We start from the raw sequence: 13,478 nt of genomic DNA on the forward strand, positions 1-13,478 counted from the left end.
TCCCAAAGTGGGGGCAAAAAAGATAGGAAACGGGTCGACAGGGGGCAATTGCGCATTCTCGGCGAGTAAAATTAAGTTAAAAACACCAATTGTTTTCCTGACGTGGGTATTTAAGCCGAGAACATCGAAATTATGTCGGTAAACTAAATTATCTCGAAATTTTCAATCGGAAACTATTGCTCAGTCCAGCGGTTCCCAAACATTTTGTTTGTGCGGCGCCAGTTTACTGCATTGGAGTTATAATGCTTTTACTTTATCGTATTAAATTGTACTCAGACATTGGGATTTTGCAAATGGTGATATCCTAAATTTATCTTAAACCAAAATTCAGATTGTAGTATTTCAGAATAGTGAAATTTTCATATATTGTAACTCGGCGCTACGGCGATTCACGTTGAAAATAATTGAATTAATATCGCGAGACAATTTTAATGCTCGTATCGGCCATGAACTGAATATTTTACGCAACAGAAAATCATCATCGGTGACAAAGTCGGCAATTTTAATGAATGTCGTAAGCGCGACGACTCGTTTCCCCTGTAAATGTACTGAAAATATAGTAACCGCAAGTCATCTGGCATTTTTGAGGAAGTAAAAAGACTGATAGACTTGCGAGTTGCGAATTTGCAAATAAACCGTTTTTGATCATATTGAGTTTTGATCATCCGGCCCAGTAATCCAGTCTATTATCCACATCTGGCCCACTCAGGAAAGTAATTGCCCACCCCTGATCTATATCTTGTGTTAAAATGATGTTGATATCTTTTAATAATATTTTGTTATATTGCTTCTTATATGTGTTCATAACTACAAGAATTGATCCTTCTATTTGTAATAACAAATACTTTTTTATTTATACTTGACAATGCATTTTCTTTATTGATATATTTTAGGTATAACTTGTCAAGAACTGGATGAGCTTTTCATTCCTGATGACACCTATGTAAGTTGCACGTCATCAAATAATTTAGACTCTGTGTGCACCATAACCTGCCCTGAACAAATGTCACTGAAAGGTGCACCAGATGAAGTGGCATGCTTGGATGAAGATGGAGATTCAATTGCAGAATGGAGTCGAGAGTTTTCACTTTGCACTTGTAAGATTAGTTATAGTTGTTGGCCAAGTTGTAGTTTAAGATGTTTCAGTATGACATGGTCAGTTCATCCAAGAATAATAAATACTATTTTGGTTTGATACTAGTTTAATTCAAAGCATAACTAAATATTGGATAATTACAAACATGATAACAACTGGCAAGACACACAAATTTTAGTTTCTCAAATATTTTAATGCTATGCAAGTTTTTACATAAGTTATAACATACCAATATATATATATATTCTTTGAAATAAATTGAAATTTTTTAAAACCTGCTAATGAGTTGGTATATTGCTTTACATAGCACAGATCATTTATATAGATTCCAGTAAATGGTCTTTTGATTTGCTGTGATTCTCCACTGGCTATCTTTGCACACATTTGTAAGTATTGATTCCATTATGCCAAGATGCTCATCGGAGTTTGGAAATACGTAGAAACAGACTTTGCAGTTCCGAAATCTTGATCCTTGAAAGCAGGCAATGGCATATGCCCACCTAAAACTTAACTGTTTTTGTCATATTTATAGTATTATTTTTCATATATTTGTGTTTTTTAGTGATTGAATGTGAACCTCTGGAACAATCTCAGTTTACAAGTGAGACTTCATTTAGTTGTTCTAATGAAGCTGTCATTGGCTCTGAATGTGTCTTTCAGTGCCAAGAGGGTACCCGATTACCTGTATCTTCAACTTCATTTTTTTGTAAGGATATTGACAGTGATCGTATTGCAGCTTGGGATCCTCCTGTTGAAAGTTGTGTCTGTAAGTAGAATTGGATTAAAGTGATGATATGCTATGGTAGTACAGTGATACCTCTGTAGTTGAACATAATTCGTTCAGGATTGGTGTTTGACTAACGATTTGTTCAAGTACCAAATTTTTTGGGATATGGGAAACTATCATACATATTTCAATACATTGCTTCGTATTCCCAAAGACCTAAAATATTAATAAAACGTGTACTTAAACAACAATAATTGCTGTCGCTGCCTGCGCAACATTAGCTTTCTTTATCATATCCTTATTTTTCAAAGGCGTTGAAATGGTAGACTTCGCTATGTACTGTAAGACAAAATCAGACACTCGAAACACCTTAAATATTTCACAATGATTTCTTTTTTCAACTCGATAGTAGTCCTCACTGTTTTCAGCATGCGGCCGTGTGCTCGGGTCGGCATGGATGTTCAAGCTTCAAATTTTGTCCGAGTACTGCAGCATTTTCGTCTTGAATTTTTTGGTCGGCTCCCAAATTGTTCGAGTTTCCAATCCTTAGCTTTACCGATGTATCACTGTACGTGGATTTTGTATTCATTCATTTATGTCAAAAGCACAAGTTGAATACTTCAAATTTTTCAATGTATCAATCATAGGTTTCAGAAATATGCATTATGTTTTATCTTTTATTTCACTTATATAATTTAGACTTACCTATTGAGTGCACCAGCCATTTGAGTGGACATTCAGTTGAATGTATTAATGCTATTTGGATTGATGGTGGTTGCAATAATGACGGTATTGATGCTCCACCAAAGCTTTCTGCTAGTAGGATATCAGAATTGGAAAACATACCATTAAGGTTTGATTACAATTATTTACAGGCCTAGGCTATTGTATCTATTTATGTTGCGTCTATCATTCAATTTATCTTATGCTGTCCATTATACTGCTGTCTGTTTTGCCAGTGACTTGCTGCAGCAATTTGAAGGTTTGAAATCAAGTGCAGTTAATGGGGATTCAATATCGCAAAGGAAATGCGTAGGATTTGGTGAGTTTAGGAATATATAAAGTATTTTTACATCGCATTTTTTGGACTGCTTCATTGAAGTACTTCTTTGAAAGATAAGTAAGTACAAGTTCTAATCTTAATATTGTTATCGTAAACTGTTAATTTGAAATAGTAAATGAAATAGGAGACAAATTAGAACAGGGGTCACCAAACTACGGCCCGCGGCGTAATTTTCCGGCCCGTAATAACACGCAAAAATTGCGAAATTTTTTTTTCAATGGAAATTTTTCCGAGCATTGTCTTCCTTGTTTATTTGATAATAAGGGCCAATCAGCAAGATGCAAAAAAAGTGACTTAATAATAGGCCTTTTCGCATCCGCTCAGACACTTTTGTCACCTTGATAGATTCAGTCTTGGTTGTAAACATTACTTCGTTTTTGCGATTTTGAATGCTATTCGTTAGTTTTTGGTTGTGTTTGGAAAATTTGAATCAAATAAGTCAATCATTATTTGCCTCCTTAAGAGTTTTAGTTTTAATAGTAGTGATGAAAAATTAGTTTAGAAATAGCTCTGACAAATTAGACTAAAATTATCTATCGATGCGAAACGTTTTCCGCGAAAGATGCACTCGTATACTTGTGGCGCGTGCTTTCGACGAAACTGTTTACGTTTCTTGCGCTGAAATGAACGACGAATGTGCATGTTGCGCTAATAGTACTGTGATTCCTCGCGTACTGCTGCAATTTCACAAGTCACACTAACTTTTGTACTGCCTAAATGCGGATATTCATGTGGGTATGTTACAAACAAATTAAAGTTCATTCGATTTAAATAAAAACTGCACCAGTGGATAGATCTGAGTGAAAATAAGAAGACAATATCAAGTTTATAAAAAACGGTCTAGAAGTAACAAAGATATCGGGATTTTAGTACCGCCCGACAGGCCAATTTTTTCCATAAGGATTGTATTACTTTTTGGATAATAACTGTAATAAATATGAAAAAAGAACACATATTAATTTCTAATCTTTCAATCTGCGTCACATCTATGGAATATTGAGACTATTTCAGGATTTTATTCTGGCAACGGTCATTGACACCGCCGAAAGTTCGTCACAAATAAGCGCTGGAGTTGTGCATGTTAGTTTGACATTGGTTCATTGTGGGTAATAATTAAAGATGTTCTGATAGAACAAACTTCATAAAAATTGGTAAGTATCAGGGAAATACACATGTTCACATAAATTTAATTGGTGTCCATAGACAATATCAAAATTTGCACTACGTATAACTTGAAATTTATGCGCTAATGAAAAAAATCAAATACCAGATAATAGTTGTTTATTTATCTAAATTATGTCAAAATTTCATGGAATTCCAAGGTACCGCAGGCAGTCCGTAGTCGTTTATATGAGCGGTATTCCAACGCGACGTAAAGGTACATAGCAGAAGTGATGCGTACATATTTTTTGGCGCGAAAAAGTGGATTTTTTAACATGTCTAATTCATGGCAGCAACAATTTGCTAACAGCTAAACTCAGGATAGTTGAATAGATATAGAAATCTTGTATATTTGTTTCCCTAGGATGTTCTCGACCTATTAAACCTTTATAAAGGTTTTGCCAGTTTTCCCAATCTTCTGTGTGTTCATTGTTTATGTTTTGTGTATGATTTTTTGCGGGAAAATCAAAATGTACTTGTTATACTCATATATTCTGCGATAGAGATAGAATTTAATATTCAAGTCCTCAGAAATGTAGAATATATTTATTGTTGAATAAATTGAATGGATTTCCAAACTTTTGTGAATTTATTGTATTGCATTGACAAAAATATTTGTCCGGCCCGTTTCAACACAGTTTGAGTCATACCCGGCCTGCGGTCAAAAAAGTTTGGTGACCCCTGAATTAAAAAAATGAATAAATATCTTGAAAAGCATACACCCAGATATTGCAGCTATATTTTTGCATTTACAGCCTATCCGGAGACTTGTACCAATCTTGATGGACCCCATACTGATGCATGTCTGATATCACTTTGGCTGATTGCGGGCTGTTCGCAAGAGGGTACCAGACATCCCCAGAGCCTCGCAAGTGCTCAACGTGAGGAATTGAATTCAATGAGTTTAAGGTATCACTGAATAAAACTTCTCAAGTGCATTTTTCAATAGATAGTTAGATACTAATTTATTTTGAATGTTATTCCACAGGAATGTAATTGATGATTTTAATAAAACCTACGAAGATGCAGCCAGTGGAATTGATTTAAAGCAACTCCAATGTTATGGATTGGGTATGCTGTAGTTTGAAGCATTTTTGTGAGATCATGAGGTATCTTGAAATAGAAAATACTAAACTAACACTGGTATACATTATTGTGTTAATACCGTATATTGATAGCGGACATATTATATTTGCTCACTGATGTTTGTGTTAAACGTATTGTATTATATAATGGTAGGTGGCAGATTGATATATTTAACTGCAATTAATGAAGCTCCAAGAATTTGTCAAGGTTGTACTCTCTCGAATCATGTTCAAATATAATAATTGCATCACATCATTTATCTGATTTAGTGTCATGCTTAGATCATGCTATTATTAGCATTCAATATGTAGCCTCTTCTTGAATTCCAAATGCTCCATGAGAAAAAATAACTGCACACCCATGCTAAATTTTATCTTGGTTTTTCATGGCTCTCCGATAAAAGTATGGTGAAAAATACTTCTATACTACCTCAACTTTGCATGTTGTTGATTCGATTGAAATTTTTTTTTTTTAGTCTTTCCTACCCATTGTATGAATTACAACGGTCCACACTCTATTGAATGCCTTGAAACCATATGGCTGTCTGCAAAATGTTTAGAAGAAGGAAATGACTCTCCAGAAAAGAGAGATGAAATAGAATTTACTCGATTAAATGGTTTGAATTTGAGGTGCATGGGATATTTGAGTTTGAATTATGTGGTATTGTTGTCAAACATTAAAACCTACATTATCTCAATTCTTATTGAAAAGTATTGGTAAATGACATTCACTTGAATACTTCCCTTGATGTATCAAATGTAAATAAATATAATGTCAATTAATTTATCTGAATCAAAAAATTTTAAAGTGAGATTTTTTTCAGAGATATTATCAATGAATTTAACAACACTTTTGCATTGGCTGATGGTGGAGATGAAGACAAGCAGATGTCCTGTTTTGGAATGGGTATGATATATTGCCACCTATATAATATGCTATTTTTCAGGCTTTTTCTCAACAAATGTTGTTTTAATCATGATCGAAATATATTTCTAGTGTACCCCACAAGTTGTATAAATTATTATGGTGCTCATAGCATTGATTGCTTAAAAACAGTTTGGAATAGTGCAACATGTACACCTGAGGGTTCCGAATATCCAGAGAAACTCAGTACTCCACAACATGAAAATTTGAATAATAAAAACTTGAAGTAAGTTTCAGACCTACTATACTTCATTTTAGTTTTATTTAGTATTTTTAAATACAACTGGAGGGAATATTATCTATTAGAGTATTAAAATAATTTTGCATCATATTCTAAGAAGAACAGCTTGTTTGAAGTGTAATAATCAAACCACAGGTTTTCCAAGCATGTTCATTTTCATTATATTGCTTTTTTGATTTAAATCATTCATTTTATTCTCTATATTTCTGTATGTGACCTGGGTTGTTTGGATGCTTTACCATGGTGGATACAAGATTTTATAGTAGAACGGAATTACTTTTTTCCACCAATAAAATATATGTGTTAGCAAAAGCTCATACATGCAATCTTGATAACATTTTTATTGTTTCCATTTGAATAAATTTATTTGTATGTGTTGCGGTAATGTCTTTGCCATAGTTTAATTAAATGTTCTTGCATCTACTTTTCAAACAGAGAACTAGCAACTTTATTTAATGCATTAGCACAATCAGCAAATGATGGTAGTGAAGAAAATCAACTCAAATGCTTTGGAATAGGTAATGGCAATAATGACATTTACAATCTTTTTATATTTGAACAATAAAAACTGTTTTAGTTATATTGAACTAATGTGTAATGATGTTTTAGTTTATCCTGAAAACTGTGAAAATTATTATGGATCTCATTCTGTCGATTGCTTGAAGACGATGTGGTTATCTGCAAAGTGTACACAACAAGGAAGCAAATATCCTGAAATTAGAGACACAGCTGACTTGGCACGTTTGAATGGCTTAAATTTGAGGTATTGGAATTTTATAAAAATCAATATTAGTAATATATTAAAACAAAATATTTATTTTTTAATTTATGTTGCTTTTGGATTCAGGGAAGTGTTATTGGAGTTCAATGAGACGTATAATGCTGCAGAAAGTGGTGATTCAGCCAATCAAGATTTTTGTTTTGGGATGGGTATGATACGAATAATCGCACATGTTTTCTTCAACAATATCTGTTAACTAATTTATACATTAATTTATGGTAGTTAACAAAACAAAATGAAAAGATATAAGCTAAAAGATGTTAATTTATATACAAAAACTTTTTTCCTGATTTTGTCAAGGTAGTAGTCACAAAACCACACTAATATGCTTATCTATATTTTTGTTTCATTTCATACACATGTACATGACCAATGAACATAGCATCATATATTAGTTTAATTTTTATTAAATATCCATATCATATTTTTTAGCTTATTTTATTTTTTCTTCATATACTTGGGGAATGATAGAGTATATTATTTTTTTCAGCATATCCCATTAACTGTGCAAAATACTATGGCTCACACTCTCTCGAATGCCTTGAAACTATATGGTTGTCTGCAAAATGTTTAGAAGAAGGAAGCAAATATCCTAATAAACTTGATGAGACAGAATTGAACAAATTGAATGAACTGAATCTAAGGTTAAACATTATAAACAAAAGTACCATATGGATTTTGACCAGTCTGTTATAATTGTAATTCTTTTTCCTTGCACTTTTAGGGAAGTGTCTCTGGAGTTCACCAATATATTTGATGCTGCGGAAAGCGGTGATGTAGATAGTCAAGGCTATTGTCTTGGAATTTGTAAGTGTGAATATTAGAAGTCCAAAAAACATGCTGTTGAAGTATGCATTTGTTTGTGTGATCCTATATTTTGTGGATCAATTGTGTTTTTGTATGAGGAATAATTTGAAGTTATGTATATATTAGTATTTTGCTAATTATTTATTAAAAGATGTAATATTATTATCAAAAAATTGATGGACACAAACTCAAGTTTCACTATTGTTATTTTATGTTTAAAGTATTATTTTTTTCAGTTTTATAACTCTATAGCAGGGTTTCCCAAACTGTGTGCAGCCAAATATAAAGATTTCTTATTTAATGTCTGCTGATAGGTGATGTATTTCGTAACAATATATATATATATATATATATACAGAGTTTTTAATTTTGCCACAAATTCTGTTAATTAACTTCGACACTATTTATATTTTTTGTCATCAATTTCAGAGAGCGAGTGTTCAACGATTGTCATTAGAAATATATATTGGTACAACACATACAATATACAGTACACCAAAGTAATTTTTTAATTTTTTCATGATTCTGCGAATATTAGTTTTATGAGCTTACAAAAATTAAGAGCTAAAAACGATAAAGACAAGGAAATCTTGTTTCAATTTTTTTTACAGATGAAACGCATAATGTTTGCGGAAAAGGGATGAAATAAAACTTTCATTAGCAATAGGTGTGCCGTGACTTTTTTTTATCTCGTAGTTAGTGTGCAGCATATTGTAAAAGTTTGGGAAACCCTGCTCTATAGCATAATTGTATCGAGGAGGATATTTAATATAATACAAAATCTACATTGAGAAGATTTAGTATTGATGATCATACTCGATATTATTTTCCATTGCCACTGATTATCTTAAAAAATTTGCCAATGTATTATTTTATTTTAGCCTATCCCGAAAGCTGTGTTAATTACTATGGGCCTCACGCTCTTAATTGTCTAAATACAATGTGGTTAACTGCAAAGTGTTTGTTGGAAGGGAGCAAATATCCAGAGAAAAGAGATGAAACTGATTTGTCTCGTTTAAATGGATTAAATTTGAGGTAACCTTTCTGCATACCAATTGTGATTGTCATCTTTTAATTCAATGGTGGTATTATGTTTTCAGAGAAGTCATAATAGAATTCAACAATACTTTTATTTCTGCTGAAAATAATGACCCAGATAATCAGAACTACTGTCTGGGATTAGGTTTGTTAATGAATATCTTTTTTTTAGTTTCTTTTTTGCCTCTGGTTCGCTGATCCATTTTTTTTTCAGTTTATCCTGATGAATGCACAAATTATTATGGTCCGCATCCTGTTGACTGTTTGAAAACAATTTGGTTCTCTGTGAAATGTTTGGTAGAAGGAACCTGGTTTCCAGAGAAAAGAGATGCTTCTGAGATAGCTCGTTTAGGAGATTTGGATATCAGGTATGGGCTAATCATTGATGATAGTAATTCAATCTGGAATGAAGTTTAAGTTCATTATGTTTGTCCTAGTGTGGATTGTGATATTTGATTTATGTTACACCTCTTTTTAAAAAATTATTTTTTAATCATTTCACAACCCTGTATTACATACAATGTCCATAATTTTCTAATTTAATGTATTTAATTTGAAATAATTCCATTCTGTCTTCTGTCCCTCAATTCTGTGCCTGTACTGGAAAGAAATCGAATTGAAATTTTGAGTCAATGCTTTATATCACCTGGGTAAAGCTAGCAGTCAGTTCTAGAAGACAGTTATTGTTTGAGTACTGAATTTTCAAACTTATCATATTTGTATGCATCAGAGAATTAATTTTGGAGTTCAACAACACCTTCAATACTGCTGAAAATGGTGATGTCAATAGCCAAGAGCATTGTCATGGAATTTGTGAGTATTGTGTATTTATGTGTGATAGTGGTTTACAATTCTTCCATCTTCCTGAAGTTCATGCAGCAAATTTATTGTTAAATATTTTACTATTTTTCCAGCATATCCTGAAAATTGTCAAAAATACTTTGGCCCCCACTCTCTAGAATGTCTTGAAACGATGTGGTTGTCGGCAAGATGTCTGAGGGAAGGATCTAAATTTCCAGCTAAAAGAGATTCTAATGATTTATCACGTCTGGATGGCTTGAATATTAGGTAATTTTTTTCTAGCATGGTTCAACAATGTTTGGTGTTTAGAACTAGCTCCAGTTCGCTGGATAATTCTTAGCTCAGTTTTGGATAAGTTTACATGTTTGACTTTGTTTTTATAGAGAAGTGGTCTCTGAATTTAACTATACATATCTTGTTGCTGATAATGGAGATTCAAATGAACAAACTTTCTGCTTTGGAATTCGTAAGTTTTTTTTATAAAGTAGTTTCAATCCTTGCGATAAACTTCATCATTTATTTCACAAATTTTAAGTGAATACTAAAATAGCCAGAAGGGAATTATTATTTTCCCTATTTTTCCAGTCTATCCTTCAAACTGCGAGAAATACTATGGCCCTCACACTGTTGAATGTCTCGAAACAATATGGTTGTCTGTAAGTTGCTTGGAAGAAGGCAGCAAATATCCAAGTAAACTAGATATGACAGAACTTGATCGACTAAATGGTTTAAATATAAGGTAAATATTAGGATATGGTGACCGTACATTTGAACCCATGTACATTTGAACCCATGTGTATATCCGCGGGTTCAATCTATATGCGGGTGTTAAACCCATGGGTTAGGGTTAGTATGGGTTCAAATATCCGTAAAACAAAAAAAAATTCCATAGGTGCAATAGTAGGCAGGTGCAATTGCCATGGGTCCAAATGTACGTGGGTTCAAATGTAATGGAACCTTAGGATATATGCACACATGAAAGTAAAAATATATTCTTTATGCAATATTTTTCTATTTAGAGAAGTGGTATTGGAGTTCAATGACACATTTGCTGCTGCTGATGGAGGCGATGCCAAATATCAGGAATTTTGTCTTGGAAAATGTAAGATTTTTTTTTTGAATTTCTATTTTACTGTCAAAAGTGATTCATTCAATGGCATTTAGGTGTAATGCAGATTTATATATCTATATTTTTACTCTATATATAAAACAAATCATATAATGTAAAATTCAGCTTACCCTGTGAATTGTGAAAATTACTATGGCCCTCATTCTGTCGAATGCTTGAATACAATTTGGCTGTCTGTTAAATGTTTGGAAGAAGGAAGCAAATACCCTGAAAAGCGAGAATCTTCAGATTTAACTCGATTGGATGGCTTAAATATCAGGTATTTTGCATAATTTTTTATTGACATTTTTTTTGTAAATAAACTATAAAGTTATCCTTTTTCCATAATTCAGAGAAGTTATTACAGAGTTCAATAATACTTTCATAGCTGCAGACAATGGAGATCAAGATAGTCAGAATCTCTGTCTTGGAATTGGTGAGTCTACATATTTATCTTAATGTCACTTTCATGGTGACTTCATGGTAGACGGAACAAGGGTATTAAATTTTATCATGATTTGTTCTTCTGTTTAAAAAAAATACACGTAGTACGAGTTATAATGTATATTTAGTTTATCCAACAAATTGTATCAACTACTATGGACCACATCCTGTTGAATGTTTGGAAACAATGTGGTTATCAGCTCGATGTTTAGAAGAGGGGACCAAATATCCTATGAAGCTACAATCTGCAGATTTGACTCAATTAGATGGTCTAAATATCAGGTATTTTGGAATACACAATTTATTATTGAGGTTTTATTTGTAACGTGCCATTGACAACTTCTAGGCTCTGCTGGTTTTGTGTGTTTGTATATTCGTTATAAAATATTAATATTCAAAATAACAAATATTTCATTTTCAGGGAGGTGATTCTTGAATTCAATGCAACATTCAATGCTGCTGATAATGGTGATGCCGATAATCAAGAATATTGCCTTGGAATTTGTGAGTAACTGTAGTGAAATTGACCATATACCTAAGATTGGTAGAAAATTGTTTTTTATTTTCGTCTGTCATTTTAGCATATCCTGAAAATTGTCAAAACTACTATGGTCCACACCAAATGGAATGCTTGAAAACGATATGGTTATCTGTGAAATGCTTGGAGGAAGGAACGGAGTATCCAGAAAAAAGAGATTCTTCTGACTTGGCACGCTTGGATGAACTAAATATAAGGTACGGTAGTTTTCTGATAAAATTACAAAACAGCTAAACGATTAAGCAACAAAATTATGATCATGGATATAGGTTATTGTTTTCAGGGAAGTGATTTCAGAATTTAATGACACATTTAATGATGCTGATAATGGGGATTCAAATAATCAAGAATTTTGTCTTGGACTTGGTGAGTCTTGATCATATGATATAATTAAATCATGTACTCTATTCATTTGCTATAAATTGTTGTTAAATTATTTTACAGTTTATCCTTTTCACTGTTCGAATTATTATGGTCCACACACAGTTGAATGTTTGGAAACAATATGGTTATCAGCAAAATGCTTAGAAGAGGGAACAAACTTTCCAGAGAAAAGAGATTCTTCAGATTTGGCTCGTTTGGATACTTTAAATATAAGGTACCAAATTTAAGAGAAGGGCGATTAGGACTAATGAATTAATTTACTTTTATTTATAACCGGATTGATATTATTGTAACTATTTTTACCTGTTGTATGCTGCCGGCAAACATAGTTAGAAAACATTGCCAACATTGATATTTAGAAAGTTCAATAAATTTTTCTGCTAGTCAAAAGATATAATTGTTGCCTTTTATATTAAATTGAAAACATCAATTTACATAGGTAAAATTTCAAATATTTACAGATACTTTTACCTCTTATCACAGCCATCATTCATTGGTATTTCAAGTGTAGTATGAATGTAAAACATATTGACATACTGACATGCCATGCAATTTGTTCTGTATATTTTCTTTTTTCTTTGAATTGTTAGTTTGCCAAAAGTTTGTTTTATACTATTTTAACAGAGAAGTAATTTTAGAATTCAATGAGACATTCACTGCTGCTGATGATGGAGATAAAGTGAAACAGGCATATTGTCTTGGAATTGGTATGTTTTTTGCACTCATGAATAAAAGATAGCATGTTTAGAATGTTATGGAAAATTTAAATTTGGTTTGCATCTAACAACATGCAGACTTAGTGTAGGATTGAGAATATTAATCCTGTTTAGATCTAATAGTATTGAAATTTGGGTCCTGTTACATCAGTGGTTCTCAACCTTTTACCGCGTACCACTTTGCTGTTATTTTAACTCTGGCCGCGTACTACTAAAAAAGTCTCTTTTTGGCGCGAGGAACAATGGCACAAGACACGCGTTTTTATAATGTAATAGAGATTTATGGGATTTTTGTTTGTTTTGATGTTCAATAGATTACCCTCTTCACTGTGAAAACTACTATGGCCCTCATTCTATTCCATGTCTAACAACAATATGGTATTCTGCTAGATGTTTGGAAGAAGGACTAAAGTTTCCTGAAAAAAGGGATGAAGTAGAACTACTACGCTTAGATGATTTAAATATAAGGTTTGCTTGAATAACTATATTGATTATATTTTTGTAGGCAAATCCTGCGCATATTGTGTACACATACAAGTTCAATGCATTAATATACTAGTTTT

The 13,478-nt window shown here is 32.4% G+C and overlaps 1 protein-coding gene across 1 annotated transcript; it reads left to right on the plus strand.

Moving 5' to 3' along the window:
- Nucleotides 1–242: 242 nt before the first annotated feature.
- Nucleotides 243–10,468, plus strand: LOC120346538 (uncharacterized). The gene is made up of 22 exons (XM_078115213.1): nucleotides 243–258; nucleotides 894–1,097; nucleotides 1,659–1,862; nucleotides 2,523–2,676; nucleotides 2,783–2,865; nucleotides 4,803–4,956; nucleotides 5,036–5,118; nucleotides 5,609–5,762; nucleotides 5,957–6,039; nucleotides 6,130–6,283; nucleotides 6,734–6,816; nucleotides 6,908–7,061; nucleotides 7,146–7,228; nucleotides 7,570–7,723; nucleotides 7,804–7,886; nucleotides 8,768–8,921; nucleotides 8,987–9,069; nucleotides 9,139–9,292; nucleotides 9,655–9,737; nucleotides 9,839–9,992; nucleotides 10,109–10,191; nucleotides 10,311–10,468. Exons 1-22 carry the CDS (start codon nucleotides 243–245, stop codon nucleotides 10,466–10,468), a joined length of 2,715 nt encoding a protein of 904 aa, XP_077971339.1.
- The last annotated feature ends 3,010 nt before the right edge of the window (nucleotides 10,469–13,478 follow it).

This window comes from Styela clava, chromosome 8, assembly GCF_964204865.1.
Source record: "Styela clava chromosome 8, kaStyClav1.hap1.2, whole genome shotgun sequence".
Taxonomy (NCBI): Eukaryota; Metazoa; Chordata; class Ascidiacea; order Stolidobranchia; family Styelidae; genus Styela; species Styela clava.

Bases quoted from the DNA above. Each gene is read 5' to 3' on its own strand.
- LOC120346538 (XM_078115213.1), top strand. The intron at 4,957-5,035 runs GTATCACTGAAT...GTTATTCCACAG, and splicing joins TTGAATTCAATGAGTTTAAG to GAATGTAATTGATGATTTTA. The intron at 9,070-9,138 runs GTTTGTTAATGA...TTTTTTTTTCAG, and splicing joins GAACTACTGTCTGGGATTAG to TTTATCCTGATGAATGCACA.